Source organism: Rattus norvegicus, chromosome 13, assembly GCF_036323735.1.
Source record: "Rattus norvegicus strain BN/NHsdMcwi chromosome 13, GRCr8, whole genome shotgun sequence".
Classification (NCBI taxonomy): Eukaryota; Metazoa; Chordata; class Mammalia; order Rodentia; family Muridae; genus Rattus; species Rattus norvegicus.
In genome coordinates, this window is record NC_086031.1 from 52,606,670 (window position 1) to 52,630,312 (window position 23,643).

At 40.8% G+C, this 23,643-nt stretch overlaps 1 protein-coding gene and 1 long non-coding RNA gene across 6 annotated transcripts in view; one reads left to right on the forward strand and one right to left on the reverse strand.

Moving 5' to 3' along the window:
* The window catches only part of Nek7 (NIMA-related kinase 7), a 127,140-nt gene that overhangs the window by 32,940 nt on the left and 70,557 nt on the right, over positions 1–23,643 (reverse strand). For 3 of the 4 annotated variants that reach the window (NM_001108346.3, XM_063272470.1, XM_063272469.1), the window contains 3 exons: positions 23,230–23,370; positions 13,719–13,781; positions 12,004–12,114 (listed from right to left, as the gene is read on the reverse strand). In NM_001108346.3, the coding sequence (NP_001101816.1) occupies positions 12,004–12,114; positions 13,719–13,781; positions 23,230–23,370 (315 nt within the window). Of the gene's footprint in view, positions 1–12,003; positions 12,115–13,718; positions 13,782–20,743; positions 21,056–23,229; positions 23,371–23,643 lie in introns of those variants that run through there. The other variant, XM_063272471.1, reaches the window with a different exon arrangement.
* LOC120096259 (uncharacterized) lies at positions 15,325–23,233 on the forward strand. Of its 2 annotated transcripts, XR_005492490.2 has the most exons (4): positions 15,325–15,517; positions 19,361–19,585; positions 21,614–21,645; positions 22,320–23,233. It is a non-coding gene; the product is annotated as an uncharacterized LOC120096259 (long non-coding RNA). The 2 variants fall into 2 exon arrangements; XR_010057017.1 differs by lacking the exon at positions 22,320–23,233 and having other exon boundaries at positions 19,361–21,981.

The window sequence follows — 23,643 nt, forward strand, 5'->3', positions numbered from 1 at the left end:
ATTACCTCATTTCCCTATTCCCTTTCCTCCCTCCAAACCTTCCCGTGTACCCCACCCCACCCTCGCCCCTTGGTTTCTTTCAAATTCGTGACCTCTTTTTCTTTAATTATTGTAATTGTTGGTGTGTGTGTGTGTGTGTGTGTGTGTGTGTTTATTTTTAAATCTCATTATTAAAAAGGACACTGACAAACACTGGCCACAAACTGCACGTTAGGGCAGAGGAGACCCGACTGTATATATTCTTCTCAGACACTGTCTCTTACAACAAATTAAAAATGACGAAAACAGCCTGGCATCAGTTTCATGCTGACCCGGCAAACCTTAGGAATCTCACGGAAGAAGAAAAGAATTTGACCATCAGGCAGTAAGGTCTGATTTTACTACTGGTCTTCCTCAGTTTCCAAACTGTCTGCTTAAATGCTTGCGCTTGTCAAATAGTCTTTAAATGGAGGCTTCTGCTATTTGAGGAACCAAGAGCTCCAATGTTGAAAACCTGTCAGTTCTCATGGTGGCACTGTTGCCTGCCTCCTGAAGAGGGTGGAGAGCCAAGCTACAAAAACCTGACTGATTTTTAATACTGTAAGGCTTACGTCAGCAGTGCTCACCTAACTCAGATTTCCACGCCTCTTTAAAACGGTCATTTTCATCCTTTAACAGGACAGCACTGCTTTTCGAAACTCCTACTTTCTGAACGCTAGATATCCCTGTAATAATACTTAATTCTGTCTTATAAAACATCTAATGCGAACATGTAAGACTTAAAATTAAACATGCATTAGCAACAATTTTCATAAGGAAAGTTTCTAAAAATTAGTTATCAATCAAAGTATTTACAGGTAAGGTTATATGTTGCCACACATTTACCATGTTCACGCTATGAAACAGAACGTCTCTAAAACCCAAATAAAATATGCAAAGGTCTGAGGACAAAAGGCGCCACTCAGGTTTAAAGGACGGCTTGGCTATAATTTTTGTATGGGTTTAGTGAAGCGTGCTCACCTTGAAATACTGTATGTATATTCTACCACCATTAACAATATTCATTTGAATTCAATAGAAAAACCAGAGGTAACACAAAGCTAACTAAGTCATAAACACAAACGTGAGATCACATTACTGCGGAAATCACTCATTGCTATGAAAGACAGACATATACGAGCAGACCCCATTCAGTGTTTAAGAAAATACATCTTGACAGACACCCTTGTTTTTAACTGGAAAGTATCCTGCAAATTGGATGCTTAGCACTGAACTCATGCATAAATGGGCCCTGGCTAGCTAGGTACTATTCTTAGGTCTCAGGGAAACCTTGGCTTCTGCATTCTGAACACTGGAGCCCCAGGTACACTGCTTATTTCTTGGCCTGTCTCTCTAGAATCTTCAAGAAATTTCTCAAAAAGCTTCCGTGAAACTCCCCAGCATACATCCATAACAGAGAAGGGAAACTGATCCTTGAGACAGGTACGGATATGCATGTCATATAAAAATGTCCAATCCTGTAGTTATGCATGCTAATCTTTATAAAGAAGAAAACCTTGCAAGGAAGCATCTGGTCTTTTCAGAGGCTGTGTGTGCCATGGGCATGTAGCCATGTTGGTTCTGTACCAGCCACTTGGTTTAAGGACCCTTTATTGTTACCTTAAAGTGTCTCAATATTTTTTGTCAAGGGGCCCCAAAATTATGTAGCTTCTTAATGGAACTTACATAAAGCAACTTTTAGAAATGTACTAGGGTGGTTAAATAGTAAAAACAACATCAAGAAGTGACTTATGTTGAATATATGGAAGCATTTCCTTCTTGGAATGCTGAAATGTGCCTCTGACCATGCAGACCTGTCTCAAGAACAGAAGTGATTATGAGGTTTGCCAATAGCTAGCTGTGTGACCTTAAGCCCGCCACTCAACAAGGACAGTCAGTTTCCCTACTACATTACACAGAATCTGAGCTCGCTCGCAAAGTTCCCTCCACCTCTAAGTAGTGTCTGTGGCTCAACAGTTTCAGTAGCAAACAACACATAAATGTCTATTTGGCACATTTTCACACTTAAAAAAGGGTAAGTTTACAGGTCTTTCAAATCTCCCGTTAGCAATAATGCAAAAACAGGCCAGTAGACCTTTACAGGGTCACTTAATACATGCACAGCCAAGAGTGAGATGTCAGCAGGTAGAGTCCCTCTGCCAGCAACTTGCAATTGGGTCAAATATTTACCATCAGCAGGGATGTTGTATCTCCAGACACCTTTGCAACTATAATGTATTTATTTTTATAAAACACCGTTTTGCAGTTATTACTGTAAAGAACAGAAGGCAGAGATGTGCTACAGAAAAGACAAATTGTTTCTGAAGTTGTAACTGGCTATTTACTGCAATTTTTATCCCTTTTTCTAAGGAAATATTTTCTTCTGAACATAGAGTAAGGAACTGCCAGACTCAGATGTACAACCACTTGCTATAGGTGTGTGTGTGAGAATTTCATGTGTAAAACATCAATCAGCTGGAGTTTCTGTCTTACACTAATTTGCAGTGTGTAACGACTTTTACTCCTGGTGGTCAGGAGAAGGCTCAGATACTTTGATTTTGAAGATGTAAACGTAATGGGTCTGGCCAGAAGGAGACTACTAAACACCACTGGCATCTCATATAATACTCACTTTGACAAAATATTTTCCGACCAAGTCACAATGTTCTTTCCTCTATAATCTGTCTTCTGAACACAGGTATATCAGCACCAGGAACATTTATTTATATTTTTTTTTGAAAAATCAGTGAAAAATTAAACACAGGGGAAGGTTCCTGCATTGCAGGTAAGCAACTCTGAGGGGAAGCATCTGTTACTAAGGTAGTTGTTCAAAACACTTCTAAGCAGCTCAGAGCTTTTCCATACTGCATGAAGTATTCTAGGTTAAGTCAGATTTTTAAAAAGCAGAAAGTGGGCATGGTGACACACACCTATGATGTCAGGAGCTGGGAAGCAGAACCAGGAGAATCAGGAATTCAGGGTCACCCCCCCACCAGGTCACACAGCAAAGCCACACGAATCCCCATCTTTAGATAGATAAATGATACAATTCATAATTCTTTAAAAAGTAAAGCAAAAGTTGATCTCTAAGATGACATAGATGATCACAAAAATATTTATCTCTTTGTTAATATTAGACCAGGCAACAGTAAGATACTAAGATGTTTTCATTTTTATGTGGATAAAGAAAAACACACAAGAGATGTTAAGACAGCAAGGCAACAAAAAAAAAAAAAAAAAAAAAAAAAAAAAAAAAAAACTACACAAGAGAGCTTAAAACAGAAGAGCCGGTAGCCGCCAGCTCTTCCGGAGTTCCTGCAAGGATGTGCCAGGTAGTTTGTAAAGGTAGTTCTCATCCAGTGCTATCAACACTTCCCAACGCTAGGAACCACAAACTTGGAGAGTCATCTTCTCTCTTTCCCAAGTACCCACAGTTCAGAATTGACACTTAACGTCTTAGTCCCATCACAGACAACACAGCAGTCTTTATGACATATCATTGTCAATGTAAGGGAATCCTTAAGTTCTGTACCATTCTGCGCTCAAACCTCACAATTATAAGACGAAGGATAATTCACATATAACTTGGCTGTACAGTGTACTGTATCCAGTAAGCTGATTTAAATGACATAGGCACAGGCGTATATGATTACTGCAAGACTGCATTTGGGATCACTGGCAAGGTTTGGTTGTCTGCTAGAGGCAACAGGCTGAAGTGGGAAGTGTGGATGTCCTGATACATAATAAATCAGCCCTATCAAAGAGAGATGATGCCTGCTGGCAAGACTTTATCGTTTTAAGTGTGCAGAGGTCATGACCATAAAAGACATTTCGAAATGACTTCATTTCCAATACAACCTTTACGTTGGATAAGTAAAAGTGTATCTTGATATAAAACAATAACCCAACCAAGGAAGTAAACATGTTTTCTAACTTTTATTCTTCAAAGATAGCAATCACCTCAAAACATGGCTCATAGTCTAGCTAATGTATCAGTTTGTGATAAATTGAATTATATGATATGTTTCATTCCTGCAAATTCCCAAGGCATCGTAATATAATCCCTCTTCCCTTGAATATGAGTTGGGCAAGTGAATGTTGTAACATTTATCCCTAAACTGGCTAGAGTGGTACCTGGAATCCAGAATCTATGAGGTTGAGACAGTGAGTTCAAGGTCACCTTGGGCTACACAGTACCATGCTGTAGCTGCTGGTAAGTTGTCCACGATGTAGCGGACTGACCCACACCCATCTGCACAAGGTTGATACTAATTGGAATTGGGGCTCTGAATACAAATAATAATAAAAGAGAACATATAAGCTGGGAAGGTGGTTTGGTGGATCCTGGGGGAGTTGGGAGGGCGTAGAGGAGATGGAATTGCTAAAACTATACTGTGTACATGTATGAAATCATCAAATAAATAAAACTATTACTTTAATCAGTTTTAAATGAATGAATAAATTAAAAGAAATATTGTTCCCAGATTATATGTTATTATATGACAGAATTACTTAGTGGAGATGTAATTAAGCTTCCAAACCAGTTGACTCTGAGTTAAGCCAGAGGGCCATTATCCTGGGCTGGCCTCACATAGTCCGCTGAGCCCTTACAAGAAGTCAAAGAGACTCACAACCAGAAAGACTTTTCTCCTGGCCTAGCCTTTGAAAAGGTTATGTGGCAGAAAACCGCAAGGACCTATCCAACTGAGTATGGCTGCTCGTCAACAGCAGTGACTTTAATCATATAGCTACAAGGAAGAAAATTCCCTCACAGGGAGTATACAAGACACACACATGCCAAAGGAAAGACAAAGAAACAGAAACAATAGAAATACAAGGTGAATGGTCCAAGAATACAATCTGTGTCTAAATGCATTAGAAATATGAAAAGAGCCTTCATTAATTAGCTGGAACAATGACATACTCCAGTCTTAAAAGAGATTAATTCATTTGAATTATGCGTACTGCGTATTTTGCTGAAAACATTTTCTTAAACCAGTACGCATCTCATTCTTAATCATGGTGTTGTCGGAAGAGAGTTGTTAGTAGGCAGACTTCTGAGCTGCCCCTGAAGAGATTAATTACATAAGGCTATATTTTGTTGTGCTGATAGGCTAACACAACATAGGCTTAAAACACATAAATATACACACTTACATTTTCCTATTGCATCAACTGTCTTTCAAATACGCATTATAAATTATTACTTGTACTTAGAACAGTTTAATGAGGTATATGTTGGAAAAGTACCTATGTAAATTTAAAATGTACTGTAGTGATACCATTGACAAGAGGACATAAACAAAACTCTTACATTCTGAGATTTCAACACTGAAACAAACACTACAATGAAGCACACTAGAGTTCCTTTCCATCCAAACTACTGTGACTTAACTGAACTCAAACTCTTTTCTAAAACTATTTTGAGTTGTGATTATTGTTAATGAAAAAATCTATGATAAAAAAAAAAAACCCACCCCAGACTTCCTTTTATCCTCAAACTCATCTGGGAAGTATTTCATCTGACCACAGCCTCAGGTACTCCTCTGTCACTAATTAGAGAAAGACTGAATATTTCAACTATGAATTGCTTAATTATATTTGTCAGTCTTCTCTAAACCAATTAATTATTTACTTGTAAGAATCTTTGATGTGACGCTATCCAGAGGTTCATCTCTGGAATAAAGACCAGGAGCTATACATCCATTTCTAACCCAATTAGGCTGAAGACTTGAGAGAGGGAAAGCACGTTGTGGAGCTGTGTGGTGATTTCCAGCACTGCTCGGCACACAATGCTAGCCTCCCCTGTTTCCCTTTGTGGAGCGTTAGGCCACTATCATGTGCTTTCACAAAAGAAGCTCCTATGTGGGTATCCTTGTACAATGGTTATGACATCAGGCTGTTTAGAAATCATCTTCAGAATTTGAGGATCTCCACCCATACCTACTTCTCTAACTGCTGCATCAGAAGGCTCTTCTCTCACTCAGCCCATCCCTCAGTAATGAAGCAAGTCTGGATGAGACCCAGGTACAGAGTCCTAGGAAACTACCGCACATGTCAAGTACTAGCCCCGGGAACAGAGAACGGCGGCCAGGGTAATAGAACCAATTGTTGTGTGCAATGTGGAACTCCTGCTGTCACCCAGGCACCTACCAGAGGACAGCCCAGTGAAGAAAGAGGATTCAGTCTCTGCTCAAGACAGCATCAAGTCTCAGGCAATACCAATAAAAGAATCACAACGGGATCGCATTACTCCATGTTGGGGAAGCATGGGACCAGGAAAATAGATGTGTGTGTCCAAAGACATTTAACACAGAAGTACTTTGAGGTCAAAGGGAAAGTCTTGAGGAACTGGTATGTAAGTGAAGAGCTCAAGGATAGAGAGACAGAAACTTGATCAGGAATGAAGAAGGGCGTCCACAGCAGAAAGAAATGCACAGATGACACTAAGGACAAAAAACTAAGAGAAGGTCAAGGAATGGACAATCCTTGTGCAGAGAACATGGGGAATGCAGAAGCTCTATTCTACCGTAGACATTGATTAAGTGACCACCCTAGATCAGACCATGCAGACTGGGATTCTTCCCTCGGAAAGTTCATCTCCCTAAGCACACAGCCTGCCAACCTATTCAACATTCACCCTCATTAGGAAAGCCTTGAAGGATCTGATTGAAAACAGAAGGTTTTCTTATTCTTTCCTGACCCCTAAAGACTGATTGAGAAATAGATTTATAAAATGGATCCTGGAGGAGAAGGGGTAAATTAGAAAGCTCTCAATCTATGGAAAAGACATGGCTAATTTCAAACTCTAGAAAGAAAAGGGGCAATGGACCTAAACAGGAAGAGAAATCAGAAAAACATGGAATAAAAAAAAAAAAGTTCAGACTCTGTGACAAACTGAAATAGCTCTGAGAGAATGGACTGTCAGAGAAGAGCCCTGGTCTCTGGTATGCTCCCATGCTGAGTGTCTGCTTAGAAACACAGGGGCAGTCTATGGAGGATCAGGAATCTGTTTACAGGCCCAAGAGAAGCACCAATGATGTGATCATCAGTGAGTAAAAATCAAAGGCCTGTTTTCAACTTAAAACGGCAGGAGTATAGGCTGGCTGGGTATGAGGCTAACAGGTATAATCTCAGCACTAGGGAGGAAGCAAGGAGACCAAGAGTTCAAGATCAGACTCTGCTACATAGTGAGTTTGAGACCAGCCTGCTATATGAGGCCTTACCTCAACCAACCAACCAACCAACAAGTAACACCACCACCAAAGGCAAGGGTAAGAGACTGGCTCAGTAAACAAGAGGTTAGCAGTCAACAAAACCATTTAGCACACGGAGAGCCAAGGAATACTTCAAAGGCAACCGTAAAGCAGATCCAAATGCTACTGGGTGATCAAGAACGATAGCTGGATGCAGTGGCTTACTGGAAAAGCAAGCAGAGGTGAGGCTAGAACAGCTAGCTGTTCACTGTGACCCTCTCAGGTCATGCCAAATGGATAGTGGCATCCATCCCCCTAACTCCTACCTTTTGCCTCTCTGCTTTTCTGCATTGTACTTACTAATCACCATCATAGACTTGACTTACTTACCATTTCCTTTGCCTTCCCCACCAGAAAACAAACTTCTTGAATGGGTGAATTAATAAGGAATATGTGTATATGTCTGTATGTGTATACAGACATGTAAATGAATACGGAAACAAAGACGTTTACATGGTAACAGATGAAACCCAGAAGATGCTCGATGGTTCCAGCTTGACTGGAAATGGTAAGAGCTAAGCTGAGAAAGCGGTGAAAGGATAGAGACCCAGGCAGAGGGACAGGTAACTATGGCTCCTGTGGAACAGTAAGTTAGCAGGAGAGCAGAAGGAGAGCACAGTGCCAGACACAGGTAGTCGGAGCAGGCCAGTGGGAACACATGAGGACTCTAGTCACTTGGACATGGGAAGGCAGACTCTGGATTACGAAAAGCTGGGTTAGGTAGAATCTTAAAGGGATTTAAAAAAAAGGATTGGGTATGTATGGAGCACCAAAATTCAAATAGGCCCAGATACTGTGTGTGCACGTATTCTGTGTGTGTGCGTGTGCGTGTGTGTGTGTGAGAGAGAGAGAGAGAGAGAGAGAGAGAGAGAGAAAGAGAGAGAGAAAGAGAGAGGAAGAGAAAGAGAGAAAGAGAGAGAAAGAGAGAGAGAAAGAGAGAGAGAGAGAGAGAGAGAGAGAGAGAGAGAGAGAGAGTTCACTCGCATAATAACATTAGAAGACAGGTATTATAAAACAATTTACATATGTGGTAGTTTAGACTCAATCACTCAAGAGTTAGTGAAGCCATACAGCACCCACCTAGAAGCCTTCTATTGCCATCGATGTTTTCCAATCTCACATCAGCTGTCCTGACGAAAACCATGCCTCCTTTATATGCGCTATTGCAACAGAAGCCACATAATTCTCTATGAGTATCGGTTGAAATGTACATATTTTGTGGTACGTGCTGAGTTCTAAAAAGGTGTTAGCCATATCCCTGGCATGTGCTAATGACCAAGAAAAAATGGAGGTGGATTTTTGCTTCAAAAAAAAAAAAGGCTATAAAATGGCATAAACTATTCAGGGGAGTAAGGTGGCAGTCTTTATGACTTAAAATGTGTATATCCTGCTTCTCAGCAGTATCACACAAATGTACACAGGACAACGGAGCCAGACAGGTATAAAGTTGTAACATTCTATACCAGACTTCATGCTTGAGCTTTCTCTTCTTCTCTAAGAAAGTAACAATAATTAAACTGTTAGTTGCCTGTGAATGTGGATATACATGTTGTCATACATGTGTCTTTGAACTAAATCTGTGTCCAGACAGAAAACAACATGGGGAAGGTTTTATGCACATAGACTTGATGATTACCTCTGGAAAATGTTAATGAATGCAAAGTAGAGAAAACAAATCCAAGACAGGCCAGCCTTTTGTATTTAAGACAGGAGATAATCACAAAACAAAGCATGGGGGAGGGGGGGCACACATAACTGTGTGTGCTGTTGAATCTCATTGATCCATAATAAAATTCTACTCAAAAAAAGACACCTTCAATTCAGATAAGATAGCCATTCCCTAAAAACAACATAGCAATTTGGTCAAGTCTCAAATAATATACTGGAAAAGAAAACAAAATAACCACGACACATATACACTATACCCAGGACCCAAGAACAACAACAACAACACACACACACACACACAATATCCGGGATCCAAAGTGATCCACCAGTTATTCAAAATCTGTTACAGCTCTTATGCCAAAGATATTTGACAATATGCCTTTCATGTTTTAGATCTAGAGATCTAAAAGGACCTAGGAACTCTCACCAAGAAGGCTTTATATCTAGACTAGATAAACACTGCCAGAACCTACAAGGCAAGCAAGCACCATCCAAATCCTACACTGACACACACAACAGAGGGACAGAAGCTCTACGGTTGGACATAAAGAACATAAAGTCGTCATGCTCAAACCTTATGATGATTTGATTGATCCCCTCTAAACAGCCGGCTACATCATACACATCCGCAAACTGGTCAGAAGCCTCAAGAGGACACTGCAAGGCTGTACCCATCTGTCTACAGAAGTACTACCCATTCCACACAGAATCCCGTTGTTCTGAACAAAGACTTACCCTCTTTCCCATTGCACCGCCAGGTAAGTAATTAAAACAAATAAAAAATAAATTAAAAAACCTCACACCTTAAAGTTCAAACAGTTTTATATGAGTTTCAGTCCTTTATAAAGACAGCTTTCCTTTAGACAGCTAGGTGGTCCACACAAGTGGACATAGAACACATCCTGATTTTTTCTTAAAGCTATGACTATAAAGTTTTATTGCTCTTTAACTTGTAAAGAAAGCCTTTGGCAGCTGGCAGCATAAGTAAGTGGTGAAAAATCCCTGAAACAGAAAATCAGATAACCGGTTGGAAGTGATTCACTTCAACTTTAGTGCTGGGCCAGCTCCCATAACATAATGACATTACCTTAACTTTTATTTCCCTGTGCTGGGAATTGAATTTTACTTCGTTTTATATGGTGCTGTTATAACTAGAAAACTGGCCAACCGTGCTCATCTTACGGGTTAAGGGGACTGTAAGAGTTACACAAGTTACAGAGGCTGATCCTGAAGCCCCTCTCAGGAGTTAAGTTCTTAATTACCAAGCACCTTGCTCAGAAAAAAACAGTGATGAGATGGAGCGGTAAAGCCCTTTGGCGGAGTAGATGGTCTAGTACTTGCACCTGATGTTCAAAGACTCTTTAAGAGTGGGAAGGGGATGGGGGCTTATGGACAGGAAACCGGGAAGGGGAATAACATTTGAAATGTAAGTAAAGAAATATATCTAATAAAAAAATTAAAAGGGGTTGGGGATTAGCAAGCACAAGGCCCTGGGTTTGGTCTTCAGCTTTGTGGTGGGTGCTGGGGTGGGGGTTGGGGGTGGGGGATGAGTACCAGTAAAGGAAACCTCATGGAGGACTACTGTACCTAATAGACCTCTCTAAAAACACCAGGTCTGCTATTTACAGCAATGGTACTTATGTTTCTAGAGTGTTACCTTTACTTCCCAAGATCCTCTGGAGGGCTAAAGGAACATGTTTGGAACTCTCCTTCCAAAAAACTAGCAACAGATTATTAGTCATTTCCCAGACTCTACCTGCTCAAAGAAGGACTCAATGCACAAGCTGCGAATACCCAGACCACTCAGAAGTTGAAACGCACCCTACCAGGAAATCACAATCTCAGGTCCATCTAGATCCTTGCTGTGGTAGAAGTCTCCACCCAGGGCAACCCCAATCCCTAACTCCTAACCTCTTTCCCTCTGCCATGCTGTCACTCCTCTTCGAGCCTTAATTAAGTCTCTGTCAAAATGGAGGTGACAGAAGGCTCTAACTAGCTTTGTTTTGCTCCTTTGCTTGGTTTGGTTTGGTTCCATACTGGCCAGTTTGTCTTCCTCGGCAACAAAGACTTAGCTGGGCACAGCCAGTGGGATATAGACTATATATTGGAGCTGTCTTGTAAATGTGTCCCTGAGACCACATTCTGGTTAAGGGACTGAGACTGAATGTGAAACAGGATTCTAACAGCTGGATAAATGGTTTTAATCACTACAGTGTCCCTGTGAATTATAGTTTGGGGAAAGTGGTAGGGAGAGGTAGTAAATGTTGGCAAGGACAAGCAGGTTAACTTCCTCTTATTCAGTGCTTTCCATTGCTGCAAATGAACACAGACCCAATTAATACACTTCTAAAGAACGCTAAGTAGCTCTTTAGTCAGAGATCCAAATTCTTCTCTGATGAGTCCTCTCTGAAAGAGCTCAGGCTGCTCTTGGGTTTCCTTTCCTTTCCATATGTATCAATGGGTGTGTGCACGTGTGTGCACACGCACGTGGAATGTGTATTTGTGCAGAAACTTGAGCATGGGTGTGCATGTATGTGTAGAAGCCAGAGGCTGATGCCTTCTGCAATCATTCTCTTTCTTTTCGAGTCAGGGTCTCTCACTGAACCTAGAGGTCAACTATTCAGCTCTCAGGCTAGTCAGTGAGTTCCAGGAATCACTGTCTCCATGCCCAGTGGTACCCAACTTTTTACATGGGCTTGGGAGTCCTGATCTCAGCTCCTCACCCCTATATGGCAAATCTTTCAACAACTATACCATGACTCCAGCCTTGGATTTCTTTCCTCCCTTCTTCCCCTGAGGTCCAATGACAGAGGACCAAGGATACTATCTATGCTCAGAGTAAGAAGCTGAAAACTTCTAACTTCAGAAAACAAGTAAGTCTCCAAGCCCATTTCCAAAGTGATGTGGGTGCATTTAGAAATGTAAGCTAGCTAGAGTTAACTCTGCTATGTAGGGCAACTTTATAGCCATTAGCATCGTGATCACCTTTAAAGTAGCTACCATGGCTACCTATTTCATAGGCAACTCTGTCAGAAAAAAACAAATGAATGAACAGACTTACCTTTATCATTCTGGAGAGGTCACCAGCATCTGCTAACTCCAAAACTATGTTCAGCTCATTATCTTCAATGAATGATGCATAATATTTAATTACATTTGGATGGTTGAGTTGCTAAGGAAAAAAGTCGAAATCAATAATTTTAATTTACCTATGGCTACTCATTCTTAAATTACAAATATCTCGACAGCCTATTTTTATAGTCAATTTTAAAACACATAGCTATTCAAAATAAAATCGGATATGAATAACTTTTATTTTCATATTTAATATTTTATTAGCTATAATAGTGTACTCAAGATCTTTTTAAGTACTGCTGTGAGTAGTAGGCATATAAAGGCATTAAGTAAATGGTAGAACTGAATTACTAATTGCTCAAAATTATATCCTTAAAATGAGACTATCAAACAGAAACATTAAAGTGTAAAAGTATCATTTTATACTCTTACTTTTACACAAGAGCTGTTCCTTTACAGCTAGACTGCTCTAGACCACAATTAACATTTACTACCCAGTGTCTAAATATAGATTTTACATCGAGAAATATGAGCACAACTACATGGAACCTATATACGTGAGTTGACTAAGATCATCCCTAAGGAAAAATAAAAAATCTCACCTTGAAGAAAGATGTGCAGCCAGCCATACATATTTACAAGTCTTATGTTCAAACTCTGAACAAGTTAACACAAGACAGGACTTCTCAAAGAGAAATTCTCATCAATTACATGTGGTTTTCTTTGTACTTGGAAGCTTTTTCCCCCATGATGTCCCTACTAATGCTATTTCTAGTTAAAAAGTTGTGCGAGTGTGTGTGTGTGTATGCATGCACATGCGCACACATGTGAGTTTGTCTGCAATGTGTGTGTGTACGAGTGTGTGGGTACTTGAGTGTAAATACGTGTGCATGTGTGCAAGTGTATGTGCCTGTGTACTTAGAGCAGTTACTTCAAATGGGAAGAGTGAGAAAACATAGTTTTGAAATACTTTGGTAAAAACTGATACATTTAAGAATGTACACAGTTGCATAAAATACCAAGGTTTCCCTTTTCTTTAAAGAGAAGCTTTGTGGCCCTGGCTGGCCAGAAGCCTGGGTTCTGCCCACCTTAGCCTCCCTAGTACTGGGATCACAAGTATGGGCCATCATACTTGACTGAAAACAAATGAACAATACAGCATAAACCATTCTGTAAAGGAACTCCTCCACCACCAAAACACTGTCCAGATGACTGGAACCTCATCTCACTCACAGGTGGACAAGGAACTAAAATGTTAATTCCTGACATAGGATCTCCGTTCACTTTGTCTAACTCTGTAAACACAATCTAGGAAATGTTTATCAACATGAAGCCTCTGGGTTAGTCCAGGCTCTCGGTATGACACATATTGAGACGACAGCAGTATGTACTGATACTACCTGAGCCATAGCATAGGTTGGGATGGAATGTGCTACACAAAACTTCTCCAGTGTTTTCGGCCCGTGTATCTAGTGTTTGGAAAGAGTTGACTCTACATAATATTCTGATTTAATTGTTTTATCATAAATCAAAATCGCAGTCTTGAACACACATACTCTAACTTACGCAGTGTCCCTTTGAACCAGTAGGTCACCAAGTAAGCCTTAAAAATTGTTTTACTTGGAAATGTAGCATTTTGGTAAGTCATTTTTATCAACACCTTCAGAAATATTTAAAAACAGCCCATAGATCATTATTTACCTTAAGGAGATCTATTTCTTTGATACAATCGGCACGTGCTTTGGCATCCATTAAATCAAATATCTAAAAGTGAAGTTTAGAATTATTTAGTAAAATGTTTTTTAGGCTAACATGTAAATTCTTTATAACAATCTTTCCCTTCCCTCTACACACACACACACACACACACACACACACACACACACACACACACAAATATATATATATATATGTATATATATATATATATATATTAGTGTGTGTGTATATATATATCCACATACTCACACAGATGAAAACTTTATGTACACTTATTTACGGTGACGGTCCAAAGGAACTTTATCTTATGTGAACACAAAACAACAAAAGCCTTAGATGCTTTTCCTCCAAAGGCCAACAGCTGGGTGTGCACTGGCTTGAACAACCCGGATGAAGGTGATTATGAATAGGATAATGCACTAATAACCAGTGTACACTGAACAGTAGACATAAACTGAGTGTGTTTCACGGACTATCTAATTCCCATCTAAGCCTCACAAGGATGAGAGTATTCCCATGCTGTAGATGAAGAAAAAGACGCTGGCAAAACCTAAGAGACTGACAAGGGTCACACGGCTCACCAGTGGGGCACGCAGTAACTATTCCACTGGCACCCTAGCTCCAAACCCCTACTTTGCTGTACAGACACTTCTAATGGGTCTAGCCTTATTCTCGCCAGAGGGTGGTTGTAAAACAAAAAGGGTGGTGACTGATCTTTGAAGACATGGTGGAAATTTCTATTATGTTAAATACCAAGTCCAGGTACATATAAATAAACAGTCAGACACACATTTAATGTCTCGGCATTAAATTTTCAAGAAAAGAGACTGGCTCTTTGGGATGCTATGATGCAGAACAGGACGGAAAACCCAAAAGCATATAACCAAAAGGATGTTCCTATACCTTTAAAAATAAGACATTTCAAGGTCCCGAGTGTGTAAAAACAACCTTACTCATATAACACCATTTCAATGAGTGACATTTTTAGTCAACAACTCGAATTAAGTCCTACTACTTCAGTTGGGTAGATGTGTCAGCTGAAGTAGTGAGCGAAACAAATGTTTGTAATTAGGAAAGGATACTAAACACCTCCCATATACATCAGAACAGCAGTCACTAGAGGTCAAGAAGGGTTCGAGGCTAGGTAATGGCTGACAAGGTACAGTCACATAACAGGTGTGGGTTCTGAATGTTCTAGAGCTCAGACTGTAGGACAAAGACGACAATATAATAACTGATCATACACATTTTATTTTAAGAAGGAACTAAAAGAGAGCTGTTTGTGGCTCCCCAACCCCTCCCCTCCCCCCAACAAAATGACAAATTATGCTGGTCTGATAACCACATATTGCTCACATGTAGTAAATTATCAATGTAAGCTATAAAGATTTATAATTATGTCCCAATTAAAAGCATAGTAAAATTCAAATTGGGGATGTTAATTAAAAATTTAAGACAAGCATAACGTCCACAAACCTAGTAGACTAAATATTTGAAGCTCCGCCCCTTCCGTCTACTGTAGTGACTCATACAGTTTTTGCTGTAAACAGAAGCTAGGAAGAGCAGAAGGCAGAGGGGAAAGAGGTGAGTGAGTGGAGGGTGGAAGGATCTTGCCTATTGTTAAGTCACTCTCTCTATGAGGTTAAGTGGAGGAGGTATAGGTTGGCTGGCTATAAGTGAACACCACAGTCAGGGATGAAAACAAAGTAACCCTGATTAAAATGTATCCAGTGTCAATCTCACAGAAGAAAAGAGGAACTTTACACACTGTTCGGTTTGAGGTAATAATCATCAACTGTAGTTTTAAGCCAGTCTGGGCTACATTAGACCCTGGCGTATTTTTATATCTCCAGATGAACACCAAGAGAAATGACTAATTCTTGCCTAACGATGGACGCTGATAGTGTTCTTAGAACTGTTGGTCACAGGCCGTGCGATAACTGACCCTTCTTAGAAGAGTCAGTACGTTGGGTAATCACGGAATCCCTGGGGGGAAACTGCCCAAGAGAAAGAGAAAGGAGATTGGCAGCCTCAATGGTTAAAAAAGTGAAAACCCACAAACGAAGAGGCACAGGAATAATCTGAATAACCAGCGCCTCTTGGAAGAATATTTTAATAATAAACGTCAGAGAGCGAGAAGCATAAGAACCTTTGAAAATCATGCACACACACACCTGTAGGCAGGCTACATGTAAATAATAAATATTTAGCCCAAACTGTGTTTCAGCCAATTTAGAATTGTGAAGAGTTTATTTTTAACTGACTCTTCAACAATATCAAAAATTGTTCTTTAAACCTTGGGGAAAAATACTCATTCCTGGCACATTTAATATGACAACACTTTCTGAACCAAATATATTTACAAATGGATTTAACTGGAAATGTGCGTCTTATCTTTCTTTAGTCAACATGTCAAGACAAAAGTAAAGGCTGAATCTTTGGAATAAGTCATTCCCAGCACAGATTCAAAGCTGCCTGGCATTTTAATGAGCGAGGAAAGACAGAAAATAGAAAAATATATGGGGTTTTGTAAAAAGGAAAAGACATTTTTACATAACACACACATATATGGAAGGCTTCAGGAGACATTTATTTTTAATCCAAAGTTTTTTGGGGCTTCAAAACTTATTTTATTCTTGGTTAAAGCCGAAGTTGTTAGTTGTGGTCAAGTAAGTAACAGCTGATACATTCGTGGTATTCTCTGAATCGTTTTGAAAAGAGTTTATCTGTCATCTTCAAAGTTTACCCAAATTACTCATCCAAAGTTATGATTAGTTTATCTTCAAAAAAGAATCATCTGTGTACCTTAATAGAAACATTTCTTAAAAACTACTATGAGGGGCTGGAGAGATGGCTCAGCGGTTAAGAGCACCGACTGCTCTTCCAGAGGTCCTGAGTTCAATTCCCAACAACCACATGGTGGCTCACAACCATCTGTAATGGGATCCGATGCCCTCTTCTGGTGTGTCTGAAGACAGCTACAGTGTGTTCATATACAAAAACTACTATGAAATCACACATAAGATGTAGTAAGGATGCATATTTACTCACTCACATACATGTGTACATATGTATACACTCTATATATTGAGCTAATATATACACATGTATACACATATACCTTTAAATGTCCCACATACAAATCATCTCCTGGACCCTCCTACCTTGAAGGACATGAATAAATTCATGGAGTAGCTTGTCCCTGCACCGAGTAGCCTTGTCTTCCATATGACAAATCCTCACTTCTCCTTCAGCCCTCACACTTAACTGCACCTCAACTGTTCTCCAAGTTTTGCCCCAATTAACTCTAATGTCAGGAGAAGCCCCCTCCCCGCTTCAAGCTACCCAATGGCCAGGCAGAACCCTCAACCTTTACTGGGTACTGGGAGTTGGGGAAGGAGAGCCACAATCTGCCTTCTCCATAAGAATTTTCTACAGCGAGCTCTGTCGTGCTGGGAGGCACTGAGCAGTGAGTCTGGGACAAGCTCTCCCGTAGTGCTGGAAAGCTCTCTAGTACCCTCTTCCCACTCTAGTTCATCAACCTTCTTCTCTCCTCATGCTTACCAACATGTCCAGACCGGGCGTTAAGATGCAGGGTTCCATTTCCTGCTCATGGATTCCAGAGAATCTGCCATGTGATAGAGTGAACCTAGACACTTGGTTGTGTCCACAGTTATTCCATAACTACAGAGAACTGTCTCCAGTGGGTGCCCTCTAATTTATCAGGCTTGTCAGACAGGGTAGCCTGACTTTCAGTACATCAGTAAGCTCTTCTTGGGTTTCTTTTGTTGTTTTGTTTTGTTGTTGCCATTGTTGTTTTTCAAGACAGGATTTCTCTGTGCCATTCTGGCTATCCTGAACTCATGTTTTAGACCAGGCTGGCCTTGAACTCAGAACTCTACCTGCTTCTGCCTCTGCCTCCTGAATGCTGGGAATAAAAGTGTGCACCATCACCATCTGGCTAGGGTTTCTTTTAAATTACAAAACTGGAGAAAATATTTCATGAAACTAGAAACACAGCAAGCTTTACTTGGGGATAGGGTTACTCTTTAGGATGCAGTCTTATGGAGATAAGCAACTGTGGAGGTGTGTACCTGTGTACAGGTGTGTGGCTGTGTACAGGTGTGTGGCTGTGTACAGGTGTGTGGCTGTGTACAGGTGTGCAGCTGTGTCAGGTGCATGGCTGTGTACAGGTGTGCGGCTGTGTAGAGGTACATGGAAAGCTGTGAGAATGGGTAGAAACAGCAAATTTTAACTGTGAGGACCAGCGGGGTTTTAAAGAAGCTTCTGGGAACTAGAGTAACAGTTTCTCTGAAGATCTGAGTGAGAAAGCAAACAGCCATGATCATAAAACCTGCTGCTTGGCCTAAATGCATAAGGGTAAATAGGGAACATAACCGTACTCCCATTCATGCGAGGAGCTCCTAATCCTGTGGTTAGAACACATTCATTAGAGCTGTAAGGAATATACTTCCAAAGAAAAGTTGCAAATTCCCAAGAAGTAACCTGAGCCCCATAGGAGGAGGAACCGGAAAGATGAATAAAAGTGAACAAAGCCTTGAAGACTGGAGACAACTGGGAAAGCAGATTAGAAAGACTGGACAGGACAGCATCCATTTTAAAATGTGTTAAGATAACTGACCAGGGGCTGGAGACAGGGCTCAGAGGGTAAGAGCACTGGCTGCTCTTGTAGAGTCCTGGGTTCAATTCCCAGCGAACACCTGGTGGCTCACAACCATCTATAGTGGGATCTGATGCCCTCTTCTGGTGTGTACGCATACATGCAGGCATAGCATCCTACACATAATAAATAAATACATCTTTTAAATTTTTATTTAAAAAAAGATAACTGACCAGGACATACATGCTAGTAGAACACTGTATATATAATAAATAAATAAATAAATAAATAAATAAATAAATCTTTTAAAAAACTTATTTAAAAAATAATAACTGACCAGGATCGAATTAAGTTATGGAAACTGGTCAAACAGATCTTAATTAAGAACTCTGTATAATATTGAGTGGTACTTGATAGGGGAGGTCAATGACTAAGTATGGTTTGACAGAGGAAATAAAAGAGATGAGAATAGTTAGGGATTTTGAGACTAGGAGACAGAACAGGTAACATGGCGGGAAGACAGTCAAGGACGTACAGACACCATGAGCCTAGCTTCAGAAAGATCAAGAGTGGTGGCAAGGAATGGATAAAAGAGGAGATGCATTTAAGAACAAAACAAAACAAAAAAGAGCACTAACAGACCAGGGAGAAGGGAGCCTATCCCTTGGTAATGGCTGCAATACAGAGCTCGCTGTGAAGTGACCATGATGTGAAAAGCAAGCCATACTGAAAATGGCTGTGCTGCGCCCAAGGAGAGAAACACCTTACACGGAAACAGGGTGTGAGGAGGTGGGAAGGCGAACCAGGTCAGACTCACACAAAGAACAAGGTCGGAACAAAGGTTGGGTGTGCTGCCCTCCAAACCTGCCGCCAATGCAGAAGCTATAGCTCACTTAATTGGCTGGTATGCTGTCTTCCAACTAATGTCTGCAAAATGCTTGAGTTCTTGTGCTTTTATCTCGTTCACACTCCAAGGAATACTTATTTATGCTCCTTCCTCTAGGCTGCTGCCATGGAGACCTATGTCAGGATTTTAGACCAGGAGAATCTCATTAAATCCTATTACAAATATTTTGGTCTCAGTCTTATACACTGGCCAATGACACGAAGTAATCAAGGAATTGAGTTAAATTAACTGTTCGATCAGGAGGAAGGGATGCTGCGTAGGGAGGAACCGGAGACGGGGAAGAAAAGAATCGCACATAGAAGGTCAGACTCGTGGCGGCAGGTAAGATACCACCTTACTTTTTCAAAATGAACCATAATGGAATGGACACGGGGTTTTAAAAGATTGTTTTCTGTTCTCACACGCTCTAGGCTGCTAGATTTCTTTACGATTTGGAAAAAGCGAGGAGCTTTAGCACAGACAGACCTTCCACTTGCAGACACAGGCAAAGCTGTAGGGAAGTAGCTAGAACTCAGCACACTGGTACTCACGGCCCAGTGTAAGTGAACGAAATGGTATGGGACAGACCCCGAATGCTAAACTCAGGGCACAGATGATAAATAGTCCATTACAGGTTTGCAAACAAGGATATTACAGAAGCCATACTTTAGCATCCACACACCAAACATCCAAAGAGTTCTGGAATGATTTTCACAGAGTTGAGAACAGTAATACAACTCCTAGACTGGTAACGTAGCCTGAAAAATCCAGTATTTGGTTCTTCAGGAACTTTGTGAATATTTGTTGGGAAGTCTTCACAGCAGCGCCTCACTTGGATAGCAACGCTCTTTCGTTGTGAGGAGAGCAGATTACTTTTTGAAATGGAGAACAGTGGTTTTCCTCGTTCAATACAAGAGCAATCCATCATAGAACTCAATAACATGTCTGGGATGCAAATACAGTTCTCACAAAGCCTTGACGCTCTATTCCCTAATCAGAGAAGCAGGGCACGGCCTACAGAATCATTTGCCTCTTCAGTACAAAGTTATGCTTAAACTGGGAGACAGCACAGAATCAATTAAAGAAGAGGAAAGACAAGGCAAACTGATAGCCCCCCCTCCCCCACAATGCCCTCGAGAGTGCACACACACACACACACACACACACACACACACACACAGCACCCGAGGCACACAGTGCAACTCAGGGGCAGCCAGAATCAGACACTGGAAGCTGGACAGAAACGCAACTATACAGGCTGAGTCATCCTCCACCTTCCAAACGACAACCAGCAAAGCACAGAGATAGAGCTCAGATGCTAAAAATCTAAAAAGCTTTTACTTCTTCCCAATAGCGCTGCCCCCTTCTTTCTTCCTATTTCTAATAACAAGGTTCTGTAATTAAAAACTAATCACAGGATGGAGGTAGAGCCCTGTTCCTTTTCTAGTCTTACTGTCAGAGGAAACCAAGAAGGGAGCCAAGAAATACTCTGAATTTTACCCCTTGGCTTCCAGCACCTTTGGCGATGGTAAGGTCTTCTCTCCATGAGGTACTGAGGGAGGAACTTGTGACTGCATCTTGAGAACAAACGTGCGGATGGCCCCACCTAAGGATCTGTAGAGAATCCTGATTGGTCTCCTTCTCAAATTCCTCCTCCTGTTTTCAACCGCTCCCATTTATAGTCTGGCTTCAACTCCAACAGCTCAAACTGACATCTCTATTCTGCAGTCTCATTTAGCAGGCGTCCAGGCCACGGGCTTTAACACGCAGTTGGTGTGAAGCACGCTTTGCCCTGGGTAGTCAGACAGCTAGTGGAACCTTAGTAGAGTTTTCATAAGAGTTAAAGTCTTTAGTAGAGGGATAATCTTCCCCCGAGTCATGTGTTTCCTAAACACAGACATCTTTATTCTAGACGGCTCTCACTTATCTAACCCAGGCTGATCTCAAACCCAAATCTACCCGCTTGCCTCAGCCTTATGCTTCCAAAAAAAGAAAAAATAAACTAGTCCGCCTTTGGAAAACAACCCAGAATTAACTTGTGGTGCACAAGCATGCTCTGTGGACCACCTTTTTGACTTTGAAGCACAAATGGGAAAAAAATTCCTTGCATACGCATACTAGTAAAAACACACAGTATCATGCAAGCATTTGACCAGCAAATAACTGTAGTCAACCTCAGCAGGCACTAACTTTATAATATGCATACTTTTGAAGAATGAGCAAAAGACACAAGTAAAAAATATTTTAAAGTTTACTTCATAAGCTGAGGATTGGGTATACTGATATTATAAACAGATGTTTACAATCTAAGCACATGGTACATGGTTCTTTCATCTAAAATGTGATTTTTTTTTTTTTTTTGAAATGCAGGGGAATCAAACACACTGGTACACACATGCTAGGTAAGCGCTTTCCCCCTCTGAGCAATCTATGCCTAACTCTAACATTTCCTTCCATCTTGAAATAAGAATGAAAACTTTGTTTCCGTAATGGCTACGACAAGCTTATGGATCACGTGAGAGGGAGAAAGCCAAGTGCTTTCCAGGCTGAGGATCGCCATTAGGACAAACGAAACATGACAAGGCTCTGGAAAGTGGGCGTGCCTCATAATTATCCCCATGTACAGTGGAACTAGAACACTAGGGTTAGGGCCAGGCTTTGAAGAGGAGCTGGATTGAATATCCTAGTAAGATCACCAGTGTAAGGGGAAGCCCTGGGTCCTGCTAAGACTGAACCCCCAGTGAACGTGATTGTTGGGGGGAGGGCGGCATTGGGAAGAGGGGAACACCCATAAAGAAGGGGAGGGGGAGGGGCTAGGGGGATGTTGGCCCGGAAACCGGGAAAGGGAATAACACTTGAAATGTAAATAAGAAATACTCAAGTTAATTAAAAAAAAAAAGAAGAGGAGCTGGAAAATGATCAACCAGTTTGAAAAGAACAAAACTGCCCAACCAAACTGACTCTGAGACACTAATACAGCACAGAGACTTAAAATCACAGGTGAATCATCTTAGCTCCTCTCCATCACTTCCCCCAAGTAAATACGGTCCACCATCATGTTCCCTTCCGGTCACAGGGCATGTGGCTGGACTGCTGTTCACTGACTTCATGAATTCAGTTACTTCTTTGGATATCAAATAGATGCAGAGCTTCGGCTGAGACAGTCCACTTCAACATCTAGTGAGTGACAACTTGGCTCTCCCTCTTAAGAGCTGCCACCACCCCCAGTCATTGTTGGGTATGGGGGGAATAGTTGTCAGCATTTTAAAGCCTGACAGTAGTGTTGAGGCTTGGTCTATTGCTATGTATACTAATGGTAAACTCTATACCCAGAGGTCTAGGTCTACAAATCACTTCTCACGATTACGAGCTTTAGTTGTGCAAACGTTGTTGCTTGATTTAAAACTATCGGTTAAATAAAATTGGCTACGGAGTGACCTGGTTGGAGGAGGAGAGACAAGAAGAAAAGGAGAAGAATGGGAGAGAGGAAGAAGCCACCATGAGGGGAAAGGAACCATGAGCATATGGCCAGGAGAAACAGCAAGTATCTGGGGTACGCCACTGGGGAGATAGGTAGGCCAGCAGTTAGAGGAGTAGATTAGGGGTGATGACACCCCCAGTAATTGTCAAGCCAAATAAAATAACCATAGTCTGAGTCTCATTTATTTGTTGAGTTAGTTGGGGATAAGCAAAAAGTGATTTAACTACTCATTAATTTCTGTGTATTAGAGCCACATATATATATAATGAGGAGGAGACAGATTTAGCCTGGGCCTTGTGCAAACATGATATGGAAAACTTAATTTCTACCCCATATTACCTTCAAAATCAGCCTTTAAAATACAATGTTCTTTTTTAGGATTCTCAAACCATAGTTCCATGACCCAAATCATTCCAGAAATTGTTTTCCATCTAATTTTTAGACACCATAATTTCACATGAATTCATACAGTTAAAATACATTTAAGATACATTCATCATCTTACCTGCACTTTTTTTAAAGCTACTGGAACTCCATCCAGGAGACAGGATGCTCTATAAACTTCACTAAATTGTCCACGTCCAATTTTCTTTTCTATTCGGAAGTTGGCTAAAGTATTATAGCCCATATCTGGTCGTAATGCCTTCTGCAATTAAAAATAATACAAAAAGGTTTCAGTCATCCAATGTACAAAAAAACATATGATATAAATAGATGAAGATATGACATACATGGAATTTACTGCTTACGGTATAGTTGCAAATGCCCCACACCAATAATATTTGAGTTCCTTGAGAATAGGGAAGGCAATTAATTGAAGATAGAACTTCAGTCCTGGGGAGTCTTACACCAGAGTGGTTGTGGAAGGCAGGTAATAAAATGAAATATACATAGCATTTAAGAAGGGGAAGGCTAGCCA